Raw genomic sequence first — 19105 nt, forward strand, 5'->3', positions numbered from 1 at the left:
AAATCTAGGGTTTTTCTTTTTCAAAAATAGGAAAAAAAAAAAAAAAAACCCAAACATTTACCAGAAAAAAACCACTAAAAGAAATTTCATTACATAAATTGTAAATTGAAATTGTAAATATTTTGTCAATGTTTAAATATATATGATAAATCCCATAAACTCACAAAAGTTAAATTTAATACTGTGCTAATATATATGTATATATAAATATATATACGAAATTTAAATGGTATATAGCATTAAAAAAAAAAAGATAATACATACTACATAGCAATTACTAATGAGCAATGCTCCTTTTAATAAGTCATAATTATAACATATTATGACTAATAATTGGTATTCAAAAGTCAATTTCATACCATAAAAAAGAAGAGGGTTTTTTAAAAATAATAATGAAGAAAAAAACAAACAATTTACATTTACACTAACACTTTAATTCTTTTATTAAGTGTAAATCTTTTGTCCATTTATTGTTTTTGATAATTTTCCATGAAAAATTTCTTGATGAGAACTTATTATATTTTTTCTTGATTAACAAAGAAAAAAGAATGCTAAATTTCAAATGAAACTCTCAAAAGTTGAATCTAAAAAAATAAGACAGCAACAGTTATCTACCAAAGATGGTAGATGATATTTTATCAAATTAAGCACTTATTCATATATGAGTTTAATCTTATATATTATATTATGATTTATAATTACGATTTATTTTAGTTTATCTATAAAGCTGTTAGTAACTTATTTTAAGTTAATACTTAAAGTGTCAAAATAAACTTTAACTCTACAATCATGGTTAATTAACATGATATTTTAGGTAGTTAGTTCGATCACTCATCCCTATAATTGTTGTATTAGAAAATTTGAATTAAAAACTGAAATATATTGAATCATTCTGTTATATTTACAATAATTTTTTATATACATCTCAATTACTTTTTACTTAAAGTGGTCGACGAGAATGGTTGAATGTGTTAATAAAGTCAAAAAAGAAAAAAAGAAAACATACAAAAGTCGTTTAATGTATTTTCGGTTTCAATAGGTACATTTTCTGATTAATGAGAAATGAGAAACGAGAGATATGTAAATTAATTTGTTCTTAATTAAAATTAGTTAGGAAATTACATCAAATTATGTAAAATTTATAATATGATTGTTAATTATCGTGCTTAAGTAAGGTTGAGTTGTCAACAAAAGCATGCAGTCCCCAATTTGCTAATATGAAAAATCAGCTGCACCTTCCTTTCTTTTCATCTCCGCTTTCCTTTGCCTTTCAACCAAGCCTTGACCCTCACTTCTTTTCCTCTTTCTTAACCCATTTATATAACTCAAATATTTATAACAACATTAAAAATATATATGTATATCTATAAACTTTTGATGAGTGCATTAATTTAAATTCTTAAATTAATTATATTCTATTTGGACAAACGTTACATGGCACATATACTTGATTTTATCGATCAAACTCATAAACTTTAGAAAAAGAATAAATTTAGATTTTTAATTAATATTTTCTTTGAAAATTGTCCATATGCACGACTCTAATCGCCTATTTTATTAACTTGACATTTGAAGAATTCTACCCTCGTGTAAGAATGGAATGCATTAGTGATTTTTCAAATATAATACTTAATTTAATAAGAGTTCTAAATTTGATTCAATTGTAAAAGTTTAAAAATTTAATTGAAAAATTAAATGTATGCAAATTAATGTAAGAGTTCAAAGTTTAAATTTATGATGTCCGTTCTAAAATTGATAGATGTAAATTAAAATTTTTCCAAAAGTAGGGTAGGTATTTTCGTGTGTTATTTAAATAATACTTACACAATTTAGAGAAGAAAATTGTAAATAACTAATGGGTTTATTTTATTTTATAATAGAAATGATGATGAAGTAAGGTTAGGCCCTAATACATAATATATATGTATATATATATATAAATGTTTGGTATGACTAACGGACGTCGGGTTGGTGAGATTTGAAAAGTAACTAATATAAAGTTTGGTGAGAAAAATATGAATACTTGATCAAACTATATTATATCCTGTTAAATAAATATGGGCCATTCAATTTTCCATGATCCAGCTTAAATTTTGAAGATATAACACAGCACCAAACTTAGATGTTATTTGAGATATATTGACTAGAAAAAATAAAATCTAAATATATGGTGTAACTCAATGTTAATTGATATTTTATTTTCATAAAATGTTGTACCAAAGAAAAAATCAATCAAATTTATTATATTTTTTTTAGGATTAAGATTGAAATCACATTAAATAAACACATTTTTTCTTCTGATAAATTAACTTAAATTTATTAAAGATGAAGCATAATTAAAAAGAAAAAAAAAACCCGAATAAATTGAAGTCTATAATCACCCAAATTTGACCAATGAAAACAAATAAGAAATACATGTTAATTATTATTATGTAACTTCTTTGCACCAACCACAAGACTTGATGATGAACTTTCGTTTCCTATTGGTCTCGCCCACCACAGCGCACCTACGACTAAATTGAACAATATGTGTATATATAATATGCGCCATTGTATTGTATTCTACTGCTTACTTTCACTATCTATTTCTTTATCTTCACCAACCCCACCAATTCCCCTTTGCTTTTTCAAAATCAGATCACACACACTAACCATTTTCCTTACCCCTATTTAACCCCTTCCCTCTTCTTCTTCTCCACAACCCTCACCCACCTCCCAGAATCCTTTCACACATTAATTACTACCTCTGTGTTTTATTCTTTCTTTCTTTCATTCTTTCTTTCTAACAATGGCTTCTTTCCAAAACATTGAAGACAACTTGTGCCATACCCATAGTGATCCACTCAATTGGGGGGTGGCTGCCGAGTCTCTCAAGGGAAGTCATCTTGATGAGGTTAAGCGCATGGTGGAGGAGTACAGAAGGCCCCTTGTTAAGCTTGGAGGTGAAACTCTTACTATTTCTCAGGTGGCTGCCATTGCTACTCGAGATTCTGATGTTATTGTTGAGCTTTCTGAGTCCGCTAGAGTCGGTGTTAAGGCTAGTAGTGATTGGGTTATGGAGAGCATGAATAAAGGCACTGATAGTTATGGTGTTACTACTGGATTTGGTGCTACTTCTCATAGAAGGACCAAAGAAGGTGGTGCTCTTCAAAAGGAGTTGATTAGATTTTTGAATGCGGGAATTTTTGGAAGTGGAGCTGAATCTGATCATACTTTGCCCCATTCAGCTACGAGAGCAGCCATGTTGGTGAGGATCAACACTCTTCTTCAAGGCTATTCGGGTATTAGATTTGAGATTTTGGAAGCCATTACCAAACTCTTGAACAATAATATCACTCCTTGCTTGCCTCTTCGTGGAACCATTACTGCTTCTGGAGATCTTGTTCCTCTTTCTTACATTGCTGGATTGCTCACTGGCCGTCCAAATTCTAAAGCTGTTGGTCCAAACGGAGAAAGTTTTGATGCAAAGGAGGCTTTCCAACAAGCTGGTATTCCATCTGGGTTCTTTGAGTTGCAGCCAAAGGAAGGGTTGGCACTTGTTAATGGCACTGCTGTTGGTTCTGGGTTGGCTTCTATCGTTCTCTTTGAAGCAAATATTTTGGCTGTTTTATCTGAAATTTTGTCCGCCATCTTTGCTGAAGTTATGCAAGGCAAACCCGAATTTACTGATCATTTGACCCATAAGTTGAAGCATCATCCGGGCCAGATTGAGGCAGCTGCAATCATGGAACACATTTTGGATGGAAGTTCTTACATGAAAACGGCTAAGAAGTTGCATGAAATGGACCCTCTACAAAAGCCTAAACAAGATCGCTATGCCCTTCGCACTTCACCCCAATGGTTGGGTCCATTGATTGAAGTTATTCGATTCTCTACAAAGTCTATTGAGAGGGAGATTAATTCAGTCAACGATAACCCTTTAATTGATGTTTCAAGGAACAAGGCTTTACATGGGGGCAACTTCCAAGGAACTCCAATTGGAGTCTCCATGGACAACACTCGTCTAGCTATTGCTTCAATTGGAAAGCTTCTTTTTGCTCAATTTTCAGAGCTTGTCAATGATTTCTATAATAATGGGTTACCCTCAAATCTCTCTGCAAGCAGAAACCCAAGTTTGGATTATGGATTCAAAGGTGCTGAGATCGCCATGGCTTCATATTGCTCTGAGCTCCAATACCTAGCAAATCCTGTAACTAGTCATGTCCAAAGTGCTGAGCAACACAATCAAGATGTTAACTCTCTTGGTTTAATCTCATCAAGGAAAACAGCTGAGGCAATTGACATTTTGAAGCTCATGTCTTCCACATTTATGGTTGCTCTTTGCCAAGCAATTGACTTGAGACATCTAGAAGAGAACTTGAAACACACAGTTAAAAATACAGTAAGTCAAGTGGTGAAGAAAGTCCTCACCACTAACTCAAATGGCACACTCCATCCATCAAGATTTTGCGAGAAGGATTTACTCAAAGTGGTTGATAGGGAATACACCTTTGCTTATATTGACGATCCATGCAGTGCTACTTATCCATTGATGCAAAAGTTAAGGCAAGTTATTGTCGAACATGCTTTAAACAATGGAGAGGGTGAAAAAGAACTAGCTACTTCAATCTTTCAAAAAATTGGAACATTTGAAGAGGAGCTGAAGGCTGTTCTACCCAAAGAAGTGGAAAACGTAAGATTGGCTTACGAAAATGGAGATGCTACTATTGAGAATCAAATTAAGGAATGCAGATCTTACCCACTATATAAGTTTGTGAGAGAAGCGTTGGGCACTAATTTGCTAACTGGAGAGAAAGTTATATCTCCAGGAGAAGAGTGTGAAAAAGTTTTTACTGCTTTGTGTCAAGGAAAGATGATTGACCCAATTTTGGAATGCTTAAAGGAATGGGATGGCGCTCCAATTCCTATATGCTAATACCATTAAACGAAATTAGAACAAGCACAACTATAGAACATAATAATAATAATATCATACTTTTTGTTATTTCTTTTAATCTTCATTTCATTTTGTATCAACGAAAGTTCAATTAAAAAAAATTTACTTGTGATAATTTTCAATTGAATGTAGCTGTTTCAATATATAAATTAGTGACAAATATTCTTAACACAAAATAGAAATAGTCTCAATTTTTTCTCCACGACGATTAATTGCAAATAAAAAGATAAAATTTAAAAAAAATCAGATCAAACAAGTTGTAACAAATTGAAATTACTTAAATAACATATATCAATGTGACAATTATTTCAATACAATATATAATGCAACAAAACTAATTAAATGGGAAACAAAAAGTATTTTATTTAACCCATTTGAAAGTGGTTTGGTTTTGTATGATGTCCATTATCCAACTTTCATTTTAATGCCTATCTTTATTGATTTATTTTATGTTTTTAATAAAGCACTTTTTCCTCTCCTCTTGTCTTAGCTAATATGTCATCAATTGATGATGTTATCTTTATCTTTTTAGTCCTCAAGGTAGGTTAAAAGCAATCATCAAAGTACCATGGCACATACAATAAAATGATCAAATTATATAAATAATACACTTGAATTTTCTCATTTGTTTGAAAAACGCACACCACTATTATTCGATCTTTACTAAAAGTTGCACAACATTACACACTCGATTATGATTTTCATAAACATTTCAAAATTATATTTCAAGTTGAGAACTTTTTAGAATGTTGGATGAAAAACGGACATAACATTGATGAGACGATGTGATGATAACTAGGGGTCTATAACACTTGCTCAGCTTGAAGTTGAAACAACTTTCAGACACCTTCATTTTCTTTAATGTTTTTTCAACTCTTACGATGATTTTATAAATATTTATCAAGATAAAAAGTGATATATAATTAATCGAAGAATTATGAAAATAACTCTTAAAATAATTTGACAAAGTTTAACTTTTCTTAACGATTTAACTAACTTTTCTTCTTTTACATGTGTGATTAGATTAGAGTGAGATTCACATTTTTTTCAAGACTCACTCTAATAAAAATAAATTAGAAAACTATATGAACTAATTAATCATAATAAAATTACAATTAGATGAGACAAAAAAAAGTATATATATCTAAAATTCATCGAAGTATTTTTTTTTCTCGATATCCAAATTCATCAAGAGAATTTTTGCAATGAAAAATGAATATTTGGACGGAGTTATATATATTCACGTAGAACTCTTTTTGCATTTCAATATAAAAATGAACAAACACATAACAAAATATTTTTTTAAAAAAGAAATTATTGTGTAATTATTTGACCTTGTTTTTTAGGTAATTATTTGACTTTCTCTTTTTGGAAAATAAAATTTAGAGATTAATAGAATTATAACGTAGCCAACTATCACATGTTTTATTTGATTTTGTTACTATATAAAATAATGCCTCGATCTTACCTTAATGAATTTGCAACCATTGGCCTTCCAATGGGTTTCGTTTGAGAAATCTTGACAAAAGATATATTTAACACAAAGCTTCTAAAAGGAAGGCCGAGATATCGTTTTTCTTTTTGTTAATATTTTGAGTTTTGAAAAAATTATTCATATCGTTAATTTAATATATATATATTTTTATTCTAGTAGATCTTAATTTTTGAATTTAATATAATATCTAACACGTTAATACCAAAATGATTTTGATTTTGATTTTCCATAGGAACTTTTGTTATAAAAACCATTAAAAAAAAGTAAAGAAAATTACGGTGGAATACACAACAATTTATCAAATAGAAATTATGTCTTTATTGAATTTAGTTAAAATAAAATAAGATGGGAGGGGAAAATTAGAAGTACAAGTTAATCGAATAAATATCTTCATTAATGTTGAAGGGACGATCTGGTGGCTATTTCCTGTGCTGCAAAATGGATTAGCAAATTGGAATTGGAGCACCGTTCCACTCTTTCAAGCACTCTAAGATCGAGTCTATCATCTTGCCTTGACACAAAGCTGTGAATACTTTTTCACACTCTTCTCCTGGAGATATCACTTTTTCTCCCGTTAGCATTTTTGTTTCCAACTCTTCTCGCACAAATCTATACAATGGATACGATCTACAATTCTTGATTTGATTTTCAATTTTAGAACTTCCGCTTTCATATGCTAACCTTGAATTTTCAACTTCTTTTGGTAATACTGCCTTCAGTTCCTCCTCGAAAGAAGCAATCTTTTGGAAGATTGAAGTGTCTACCGTCTTTTCATTATCACCATTTGCAAGTGCATGTTCAACGAGAACTTGTCTTAACTTTTGACTCAATGGGTAAGTAGCACTGCATGGATCATCGATATAAGAAAATGTGTACTCTCTATCGACGACTTTGAGTAGATCTTTCTCACAGAATCTTGAGGGGTGAAGTGTCCCATTAGAGGATGTGGTTAATACTTTCTTGGCTATTTGGCTAACAGTGGTTTTCACAGTGCTCTTCAAGTTTTCCTCCAGATGCCTCAAGTCAATTGCTTGGCATAGAGCAACTAAAAATGTTGATGACATGAGTTTCAGAATATCAATAGCTTCAGCTGTTTTCCTTGAAGAAATTAAACCTAGAGAGTTAACATCTTGATTGTGTTGCTCAGCACTTTGAACATGACTTGTAACTGGATTTGCAAGGTATTGAAGCTCAGAGCAATATGAAGCCATGGCAATTTCAGCTCCTTTAAATCCATAATCCAAGCTCGGATTTCTACTAGCAGAAAGATTAGATGGCAAACCGTTATTATAGAAATCATTGACGAGTTCCGAAAATTGAGCAAACATGAGCTTTCCTATAGATGCAATGGCCAATCGAGTGTTATCCATAGAAACTCCAATGGGTGTTCCTTGAAAGTTGCCTCCATGTAGTGCTTTGTTTCTTGAAACATCAATCAAAGGGTTGTCATTGACCGAGTTAATCTCTCGCTCAATAGATTTTGTAGAGAATCGAATTACTTCAATCAAGGGACCAAGCCATTGAGGTGAAGTTCTTAGAGCATATCGATCTTGTTTAGGCTTTTGGAGGGGATCAATTTCATGCAATTTCTTGGCTGTTTTCATGTAAGAGCTTCCATCCAAAATGTGCTCCATAATTGCTGCCGCCTCAATTTGACCAGGGTGGTGCTTCAACTTATGAGTTAAATGATCGGTAAATTCAGGCTTTCCTTGCATGACCTCAGCAAAAATAGCAGAAAGAATCTCTGACAAAACAGCCAAAATATTTGCCTCAAAGAGAACAATAGAAGCCAATCCTGAACCAACAGCAGTACCATTAACAAGAGCAAGACCTTCCTTAGGTTGCAATTCAAAGAACCCAGAAGGAATATCAGCTTGTTGGAAAGCTTCCTTGGCAGTAATACGTTCTCCATTTGGTCCAATGGCCTTGGAGTTGGGTCGCCCAGTGAGCAATCCAGCAATGTAAGAAAGAGGAACAAGATCTCCCGAAGCAGTAATGGTTCCACGAAGAGGCAAGCAAGGAGTGATATTATTGTTCAAGAGTTTGGTTATGGCTTCCAAAATCTCAAATCTAATACCCGAATAGCCTTGAAGAAGAGTGTTGATTCTCACCAACATGGCCGCTCTCGTAGCTGAATGAGGCAAAGTATGATCAGACTCAGCTCCACTTCCAAAAATTCCCGCATTCAAAAATCTAATCAACTCCTTCTGAAGAGCACCACCTTGCTTGGTCCTTCTATGAGAAGTAGCACCAAATCCAGTAGTAACACCATAACTATCAGTTCCTTTATTCATGCTCTCCATGACCCAATCACTGCTAGCCTTAACACCAGCTCTAGAAGATTCAGAAAGCTCAACAATAACATCAGTATCCCGAGTAGCAATAGCAGCCACCTGAGAAATGGTAAGAGTCTCACCACCAAGCTTGACAAGGGGCCTCCGATACTCCTCAACCATGCGCTTCACCTCATCGAGATGGCTTCCCTTGAGAGACTCAGCAGCCACACCCCAATTCAGTGGATCGTTAGAGCCAATGCACAAACTCTCCACTGAACCGTTCTTTTGTTGGAAGTGAGCAAATGCCATTTCTATACAAAAATGGATTAGAAAGAGAAAAGGGTATTAGAGATGAAGAAGTACTAAGCTTCTTTCTTTTGGTTTAGATTTAGAGAACTACTGATTTCTGTGAGTTGTGGAGATTGGTAATGGAAATTTGGGTTTATATAGAGATGTTTTTTTTTCTGTAACTAATTAGCTTGTGTTTATATAGAGATTACGATAATTTATTTCTATTCCTGGGGTGTGTTAGGTATATAAGTGTCAAGGAAAAGAGGAGGAAAGAAAGAAGAAAGAGCTTGTAAAGTAGTTGGTAGAGTCCACATGGTGTGAAAATGGTTCAAAGAAGAATAATATAAACTTTTCAATTGGTCAAAGTTTTTAGGCCCTTGGTGGTTATGTGTGAATTTCTTGTTCATTTCTTTCAAGAAAAAAAAATATCTTTACTTAGATATTAACTTTCTTCTCAGGATATCATTTTTCTAAAATTTATTTCTTTTTCAGTTCAATAACATGTGAAGTAATTTAAATATGGACTAGTGATATTTTTAGTTTCAGGATATATATTTTAGTTGAGAGTTATAGTTTGACATTTTATTTTATGTTTAAATATTGTGGGTTTTTTTTTTATGACAACCATACTTTTGCACATTTGAATTTTAAGGATAGACCAATAAATTAAATAAATAAATTTTTATTAAGTAAATGTGAAGTTTTGGTGTATAAAATTTTCAACTTCAAAGAATTTAAAAAAGTTTAGATCAGTCAAGCTACTGAAGTTTATGTGAACTAGTAATTCTTTTTCTAAATAAACCAAAGTTTAAATATTATACCACCCTCCCTCTCTTGACTTTGGTTTACTTTTGTATTTTTAACTTTTTAAAATTATAATAATTTAAAAAGAACTATGTTAAAGAATATATTGAAAAGAAAAGAAATAATTTGAAATTAATACGAAAGACTAAAATCACTTGATTTTTAAGAGTATAAGAATTAAATTGAAAATTTTAAAAATATATGGAACAACAACTAAAGAAATTTAAAATAAATATTATTTTCAAAATACATAGAACAAAATTAGTATTTAAACATAAAAATAAAATTTGAAAAAATAGGAGATTGATTATTAGTTGTGGTGACGCAATAATTGGCATTCCATATACCCACAAAATTAGAAGTCTATATAGACTACACATAGGAGTTTGGTGAGAGTCAAATTTGTCATATTTGCTGTGAATATATATATATATATATATTGTATGGTCGTTGAATGTGAAAAATAATTGGAAGTCTCATCTTTGAAATTCACAATAAAGTTTAATAGATCCAACCCATTAAATATTATTATATCACTGAAGTAACGTAGACCATAGCCTTTTTGAATTTCTTTGTAAAATACGAACATAATAATTAGAAGAGAGATAGAGAGAGAGACCCAAGGGGTTCGTCAACTTAAATGGATGCTAATTAATATTGTACCTAAGATTGGTTTTATCATAATTAATTAACTTGGTAGATAATTTGTCATATGATAATGATACTCTCCTATTTATACTCATAACTAATAATTCAGTATTTAATTTGGTTGCCAAAATGAAAAAATATCAACCTCTTCAATTCTGTCATCCTAACAAAGAAAACCCAAACCCTTCCTTGCTCTCATATATAAGACAGAAATAGTGTTCTTTTCAAGGGTAATTATAATAAATAAATTTTAAAAATAATAATTAAATACATTTAGTAACATATTTAAAAAGTTATAAATATAACAAAGTGGTTGCATTTTTTTAAAATATGCTATATGTGTTAATACTTGGAGAGAATTTGACGTTTGGTTGCAACTTCCTATCCAAAGTATTAAAAAAACGCATTTGAATAGTAATATGTCTTAATTATCTATAAGTTATATTTTGGAGTATAATTAATTGTGCAAGTACACACTAGAAAATATATAGTTGATTAGATTAAGGAAGCAACAAAACTACCTTAAGTGTGACTTTTTATGAACGACTTTGACCATAATTATGATTATTCAATATGTTATAAACAATAATGATGAAGAAGATAGGTAAGTTTTGATTAAGTTAATTTTTTTATGTCAGTTCAACGTGCATGCAACCAATGCACTCAATTTCTTAAAATTGGTACTTCAATAACCTCTCTCTCTACTACACATTTTTTCAGTAAGAAATGTTCAAAACCTGTATGTGATCAATGATTCTCTTATACTCAATTTTAGTTAATTAAATTGAATTAAACCCAAATTTAAAATTATTAATCAAAGTATATTACTACCTATAGTTAAAATCAATTATGCAAATGCTTCAAGGGATAAGAACACTTGAAAGTTCATAAATAGTATCTGAAAGTACTGAAAATGAATAGAAATTCTTTGCTAACACTCAAAGCGACTAATTAGAAAAGGGTAAGTTTTAGAACAAAGGGGCTATCACAATAACACAGTATCTTATTTTGCTAACTTTTTGTTCATTAATCAAATTAACTTCTTGAAATAAAAATGTGACAGTAAAATTAAAAAAAAAAAATTATAGTAAAAGTGTAAATTTAATCTTATATCCTTATTCTAACATATAGGAATGGGAGCCCCGTTCCACTCTTTTAAGCACTCCAAAATAGAGTCGATCATCTTTCCTTGACACAAAGCTGTGAATACCTTCTCGCATTCTTCTCCTGGAGATATCACTCTTTCTCCTGTTAGAAGTTTTGCTCCCAAGTCTTCTCTCACAAATTTATATAATGGATAAGATCGACAATCCTTTATTTGATTTGCAACTTTAGAATTTCCGCTCTCATATGCCAACCTTGTATTTTCAACTTCCTTCGGTAAAGCTACCTTTAGTTCTTCTTCAAAAGCAGTAATCTTTTGGAAGATGGACGTGTTCATGTTTTTTTCATTTTCGCCATTGGTGAGGGCATGGTCAACTAGAACTTGTCTCAACTTTTGCATCAATGGATAAGTAGCACTACATGGATCATCAATGTATGCAAATGTGTATTCTCTGTCAACGACTTTAAGTAGATCTTTCTCGCAAAATCTTGATGGGTGTAGTGTGCCAATGGAGGATGTGGTTAATACCTTTTTCGCTACTTGACTCACTACACTTTTAACCGTGCTCTTCAAGTTTTCCTCCAGATGCCTCAAGTCAATTGCTTGGCAGAGTGCAACCAAAAATGTGGATGACATGAGTTTCAAGATATCGATGGCTTCTGCAGTTTTTCTTGAAGAAATTAAACCAAGAGAATTAACATCTTGGTTATGTTGCTCAGCACTTTGAACATGACTTGTCACTGGATTTGCAAGATATTGAAGTTCAGAGCAGTATGAAGCCATTGCAATTTCAGCTCCTTTAAACCCATAATCCAAGCTAGGATTTCTACTGGCAGAAAGATTAGAAGGTAAACCATTGTTGTAGAAGTCATTGACAAGTTCTGAGAATTGGGCAAACATGAGCTTTCCAATTGAAGCAATGGCCAAACGAGTGTTATCCATGGAAACTCCAATCGGTGTTCCTTGGAAGTTGCCTCCGTGCAATGCCTTGTTTCTTGAAACATCAATCAAAGGGTTATCATTGACTGAGTTAATCTCTCGCTCAATAGATTTGGTGGAAAATCGAATCACTTCAATCAATGGCCCAAGCCATTGTGGTGAAGTTCTAAGAGCATAACGATCTTGTTTAGGCTTTTGGAGAGGATCAATTTCATGTAGTTTCTTGGCTGCTTTCATGTAAGAACTTCCATCCAAAATGTGTTCCATGATTGCGGCGGCTTCAATTTGACCAGGGTGATGTTTCAACTTGTGAGTCAAATGATCAGTGAATTCAGGCTTTCCTTGCATGACCTCAGCAAAGATAGCAGAAAGAATTTCTGATAGAACAGCTAGAATATTTGCCTCAAATAGGACAATAGAAGCTAACCCAGAACCTACAGCCGTGCCATTAACAAGAGCAAGACCTTCTTTAGGCTGCAACTCGAAAAAGCTAGAAGGAATACCAGCTTGTTTAAAGGCAGCCTCAGCGTCAAGAGTTTCCCCATTAGGCCCAATGGCCTTGGAATTAGGACGACCCGTAAGTAGCCCAGCAATATACGATAAAGGGACAAGATCCCCCGATGCCGTAATTGTTCCTCGTAGTGGCAAACATGGAGTAACGTTTTCATTGAGAAGATTAGTAATAGCTTCCAAAATCTCAAATCGAATGCCCGAGTAACCTTGAAGCAAAGTATTGATCCTCACTAACATGGCTGCCCTCGTAGCTGAATGAGGCAAAGTATGATTCGACTCAGCTCCATTTCCAAAAATTCCAGCATTTAAAAATCGAATCAACTCCTTCTGAAGAGCTCCACCTTGTTTTGTCCTTCTATGAGATGTAGCACCAAACCCAGTAGTTACACCATAACTATCAGTTCCTTTATTCATACTCTCCATCACCCAATCACTACTAGCTTTAACACCCGCTCTGGCAGACTCAGCCAATTTCACAACTACATCATTATCACGAGTGGCAATAGCAGCCACCTGAGAAATAGTGAGAGTCTCACCCCCAAGCTTTACAACAGGCCTTCTATACTCATCCACCATCCGCTTCACCTCATCAAGATGGCTTCCCTTGAGAGCCTCAGCTGCCACACCCCAATTGAGTGGATCGACAACGTGGCTTGTGCAAAAGCTCTCCATCGAGCCATTTTGGTGAGCAAATTGTTCCAACTGGGCAGGTGCCATGAAGAAAAATATATGGGGTTTATTTTTCCTCTTCTTTTAGGATTATTGATGAAGGAAATGAAAACAATTTGTTGAGTGTTGAAGCAGTGGAAGCTGAAGGATGGTTTAAATAGAGGAAAGCTTTCAAAATTAAACCACAAAACAAAGACTAGAAAGTGAGTCTGTCTTAGTATTAGGTAAGGAAGAGTGGTGGAAATAGCCACTCAACACAACTTGTGGTTTTGAAGACGGAACAAAATGGGTAGTTAGAACTTGAGAAAGAGAAAAATGGGAAATGAAACTATATATTAAAATAAATGAGAAGTGAGTAGTGATTTCATATTGAATGGTCAAAATTGAACGATTCAAATAATAATAACAACAATAATATATATATATATATATATATATATATATAATATATATAGTACTGTGTAAGGGTGGGTGGGTGGGTGTGCAAAGTAATATGTGTATGTGATTTTACGTGGGGAAGTTTGGTGAATTCGTAGAAGATGGGCGTTGAAGAAGCCACGTAGCGAAGGGGAAGTCTATTTTGTTTGTTTTGTGGTAATAGAATATTATATGTATATTATATGGTTGCAAGAATAAGATAACAACCTTCAATTGGAATGGACCCAATGGGTCTTTGTTGGCTTTAGCCTAGCCTCTTGTGTTTCAAATCTCAATTCAATGTGTTTTGGTGATTAATTTGTGCAATGTTATCAATGTCCTCTGAATTAATTAGGTTGTCTAGCTATTTTTATACATTCTCTTTAATGATAAAAGGAAAAAGAAATATAAAAAACTTATTAAGCAGTGTATATCTATATATATATATATATATATATATGTGCAAGTTAAAAGCCATGGTCTCCTTGGTTTTCAATTATCAACTTATAATTGGATATTTAAGTGGACGATAGAAAAATGATTACAACCCCAAAAACGTATCCAAATCTTTTTCTTAGTTACTGTGTACTTAATCGTTGTGCAATTTCATGGTTTAATTTGGGAAAATGATGGGTTGAATCATCATATTGACGAGACAATGAGAAAAGTATTAGACATGAAATAGTAATGACCCTCCAAATTAAATTCAGTGTAAATGGTCTTTAGTTTCAATTTTACTTTTAAAATACAATTAACTCCTGAATTTGAGATAAACAACAATTTTTTTTGTAACATAAGAAATATATTTTTTAGTGTTTAATTTAAAAAATAAGTCATATTTGTGGAGAAAATTAGAGTATTTTGCAACTCATCATAATAATTGATTTTTAAAATGTATATTAATCAACTTTCACCGAAAGAGTTTAAATAAAAATGAGTTTTCAACCAAAATTATTTTTATTAAATCAATTTAAACGAGCACGCGGTCAAGTTGATATGATGTGACCGTAGTACTTAATTTTTGTAGGTTAATATTTTTAAAAATCAAAATTAGTTAGCACAAAACGTTAAACATGAATAACTATGTATTATATTAGTAATAATATTGGGCTGCCCGTCAGTTTTGTGTTAAAATCACCCCTTCAGAAATTCAAAATCAAACTTTTTTCTTTTTGTTCCAATACGTAAATATAGCAATACTATGATCGTATTTTAAAACATAAGTGACCAAAATGACACCTAACAAAAATATAAAGACTAAATATTGTCCCAAATTCGTTACACTTTATTTTCTATAACAAAATAAATGACCTTTGAAAAATGATCAGAATGGAAGCCAAAAAGATTAAATAAAGTATCAAACCCAAAATAAAATTTAGAGAGATGAACACATTAAGCACATATTCTCCAAATTATGTAATTAATTAAATTGTATTTTTCTTCTGTATATATAATTGAAATGGGACTGATACCAAAAAAAAGATTTAAATAAAACACAAACACACAAGAAAAAGCCTTTCGTTATCATGAGAGGCTATGGATCCTTTGGACAAGTTGTGAGGGTGACCTAACATATGGGAATGGGAGCTCCGTTCCATTCCTTCAAACATTCTAAGATAGAATCAATCATCTTTCCTTGACACAAAGCCGTGAATACCTTTTCACATTCTTCTCCTGGAGATATCATTTTTTCACCTGTTAGCAAATTTGTTCCCAACTCTTTTCTCACAAATTGATATAACGGGTATGATCTACATTCTTCAATTTGGTTCTTAATGGGTGCTTCTCCACTCTCGTATGCTAGCCTTGTGTTTTCAACTGCCTTTGGTAAAACTACCTTAAGTTCCTCTTCAAAAGTAGCAATCTTTTGGAAGATTGAAGTGCTTGTGTTCTTTTCATCATCGCCATTTGCAAGTGCGTGCTCAACAAGAACTTGCCTCAACTTTTGCATTAATGGGTAAATGGCGCTGCATGGATCATCTATATAGGCAAAAGTATACTCTCTGTCAACAACCTTTAATAAGTCTTTCTCACAAAATCTCGATGGGTGAAGTGCACCATTAGAGGTTGTGGTCAAAACTTTCTTCGCTACTTGGCTTACAATAGTTTTAACGGTGCTCTTGAGATTTTCCTCCAAATGCCTTAAATCAATTGCTTGGCAAAGAGCAACTAAAAAGGTGGAAGACATGAGTTTCAAAATATCAATGGCTTCGGCTGTTTTTCTTGAAGAAATCAAGCCAAGAGAGTTGACGTCTTGGTTGTGTTGTTCGGCACTTTGGACATGACTTGTGACCGGATTTGCAAGATATTGAAGCTCAGAGCAATATGAAGCCATAGCAATTTCAGCACCTTTAAACCCATAATCCAAGCTCGGGTTTCTACTTGCAGAAAGATTAGAAGGTAAACCGTTGTTGTAGAAGTCATTAACAAGTTCTGAGAATTGAGCAAACATGAGCTTTCCAATTGAAGCAATAGCCAAGCGAGTGTTGTCCATGGAGACTCCAATTGGAGTTCCTTGGAAGTTACCTCCATGCAATGCCTTGTTCCTTGAAACATCAATCAAAGGGTTGTCGTTAACTGAATTAATCTCACGCTCTATAGACTTTGTTGAGAACCTAATAACTTCAATCAATGGACCCAACCATTGCGGTGAAGTTCTAAGAGCGTAACGATCTTGTTTGGGCTTTTGGAGAGGATCCATTTCATGCAACTTCTTGGCCGTTTTCATGTAAGAACTCCCATCTAAAATGTATTCCATGATTGCAGCTGCTTCAATCTGTCCAGGATGATGCTTCAACTTATGGGTTAAATGGTCAGTAAATTCAGGCTTTCCTTGCATAACTTCAGCAAAAATAGCTGACAAAATCTCAGATAAGACAGCTAAAATATTTGCTTCAAAGAGAACGATAGAAGCCAATCCAGAACCAACAGCGGTACCATTGACAAGAGCAAGACCTTCCTTTGGTTGCAACTCAAAGAATCCAGAAGGAATACCAGCTCGTTGAAAAGCCTCGTTTGCATCAAGACTTTCTTCATTTGGACCAATGGCTTTAGAATTTGGCCGACCAGTGAGCAATCCAGCAATGTAAGAAAGTGGAACAAGATCACCAGAAGCAGTAATTGTGCCACGAAGAGGCAAACATGGAGTGACGTTATGGTTCAAGAGTTTGGTGATGGCTTCCAAAATCTCAAATCTAATACCTGAGTAACCTTGAAGAAGAGTATTGATTCTCACCAACATGGCTGCTCTGGTAGCCGAACGAGACAAAGTATGACATGACTCAGCACCATTTCCAAAGATACCAGCATTCAAGAATCGAATAAGCTCCTTCTGAAGAGCCCCACCATTTTTTGTCCTTCTGTGAGAGGTAGCACCAAAACCAGTAGTAACTCCGTAACTATCAGTGCCTTTTTTCATACTCTCCATAACCCAATCACTACTAGCTTTCACACCTGCTCTAGCAGACTCAGAAAGCTCAACAGTAACATCAAAATCTCGAGTAGCAATAGCAGCTACTTGAGAAATGGTGAGAGTTTCACCACCAAGCTTCACAAGGGGCCTTCGGTACTCCTCTACCATGCGTTTGACCTCATCTAGATGGCTCCCCTTGAGGGACTCCGCAGCCACACCCCAATTGAGAGGATCATGAGTGAAGCTCTTGCATGTGGTCTCAATTGGTGCCATTTGTAAGTATGAAAGAAAGAAATGGAATGAAATCCAAAAGAATAAGAAAACGAAGAATGAAAAAATTCTTGTAAGTTATTGGAATTAGAATCTTTTTGTGTAAGATTGAGCTATTATGGAAGAAGAAATGGTGCTTAAATAGGTATAGTTGATCAACTTGAGAGAGGAGTTGGTGAGGAAGGCTGGTGGAAGGAGAACAAAAAGGAGAAAGAAAAGAAATTAAACGATTGTTCAAAAAGGTCAAATTTGATGACTTGACTTTTATTGTTATACCCAAAAGCACTTCCTCCCTAGCCACTAAACTAAACATGTGTTTAAGTTATTTATTTGGGATTTTTTATAACAAATATTTTACTCTTAACTTTTGAATCATTATCCACAACAAAAATCATCAAAACTACTTTCTTTGATGGTAGTTGGAACTTGGAAGGAAGGTGGGCAATTATAAATTTCAAAAATCAGAGAAAATATATAGTTAGAAACTCAATGTGAATGGTTGGTTCGATCTTATGCTTTTTCTTTTTTTAGTTATTATATTTTGAATTCAACAAGTGACATTGAAATTGGTAGGATATATATGATATTAGTAAAAGATCCATAAAATTTGAGAAGTGTAAAGTCCATGAACTTTTAATTTGATAATCATTTCATTTTTTGTTTTTACTTTTTAAGATTAAGTGTATACTCTATTTCCTCCTCCAAATTTGTTGATGTATTATCTATATTTTACCAATAGTTTCAAAAACCAAACTAAAATATGAAAACTAAAAAATATAACAATTTTTTTTTTATTTGTAGAATTTTGCTAAAAAAATCAATCATTATATTTAAGAAAATACAAATTATTATAAAAATGAAGAAGAACTAAGCTTAATTTTCAAAAATAAAAAAGAAAAACGAGATGGTTTCAAAATGGAGCCCTTAATTATTTAGATATACTTTTTATTCTTCAATTAATTTCACATTCCCATATTCATTAGGTTAGATTTTTATTTTTCTTCTTGGAATTTAGATAAAGATTTTGGTTGGAAAATCATTTTAAAATTTCAAATTGCTACCAAAATTTACAAATACACACAAAATTTAAAAAACTGTGATTGATAAATACTAATAAGACATCTATTCTCAAAATGGCATATAAAAAATGTTTTCTACTCATTTGCTTTAGAATGTTAAGCCATTAAATTTAAAGATTTGGTATGTTATATGCAATATACATTTAGCTGTTTTCCCACAGACAAAAAGTCATTAGCTATTTTCAAAATCACTTCTTCTATGTGGGCTTTCTATCCAGTTACCCAAAAATCTTTTCTTCCCTTCACTCACT

The 19105-nt window shown here is 32.8% G+C and overlaps 4 protein-coding genes across 4 annotated transcripts; 1 reads left to right on the forward strand and 3 right to left on the reverse strand.

The window, feature by feature from the left end:
- Nucleotides 1-2579: 2579 nt before the first annotated feature.
- Nucleotides 2580-4994, forward strand: LOC101218382 (phenylalanine ammonia-lyase). Its single transcript, XM_011659349.2, has one exon. The coding sequence runs from the start codon at nucleotides 2789-2791 to the stop codon at nucleotides 4913-4915; it is 2127 nt and encodes a 708-aa protein (XP_011657651.2). The 5' UTR covers nucleotides 2580-2788; the 3' UTR covers nucleotides 4916-4994.
- A 1731-nt stretch (nucleotides 4995-6725) lies between these two features.
- On the reverse strand, nucleotides 6726-9174 carry LOC101218617 (phenylalanine ammonia-lyase). Its single transcript, XM_004143210.3, has one exon. The coding sequence runs from the start codon at nucleotides 9014-9016 to the stop codon at nucleotides 6875-6877; it is 2142 nt and encodes a 713-aa protein (XP_004143258.1). The 5' UTR covers nucleotides 9017-9174; the 3' UTR covers nucleotides 6726-6874.
- Nucleotides 9175-11433: 2259 nt separating this feature from the next.
- On the reverse strand, nucleotides 11434-13910 carry LOC101222092 (phenylalanine ammonia-lyase). The gene has a single exon (XM_004143308.3). The coding sequence runs from the start codon at nucleotides 13722-13724 to the stop codon at nucleotides 11571-11573; it is 2154 nt and encodes a 717-aa protein (XP_004143356.3). The 5' UTR covers nucleotides 13725-13910; the 3' UTR covers nucleotides 11434-11570.
- A 1447-nt stretch (nucleotides 13911-15357) lies between these two features.
- Nucleotides 15358-17894, reverse strand: LOC101218856 (phenylalanine ammonia-lyase). Its single transcript, XM_031888304.1, has one exon. The coding sequence runs from the start codon at nucleotides 17776-17778 to the stop codon at nucleotides 15661-15663; it is 2118 nt and encodes a 705-aa protein (XP_031744164.1). The 5' UTR covers nucleotides 17779-17894; the 3' UTR covers nucleotides 15358-15660.
- Nucleotides 17895-19105: the final 1211 nt, after the last annotated feature.

Source organism: Cucumis sativus, chromosome 6, assembly GCF_000004075.3.
Source record: "Cucumis sativus cultivar 9930 chromosome 6, Cucumber_9930_V3, whole genome shotgun sequence".
Taxonomy (NCBI): Eukaryota; Viridiplantae; Streptophyta; class Magnoliopsida; order Cucurbitales; family Cucurbitaceae; genus Cucumis; species Cucumis sativus.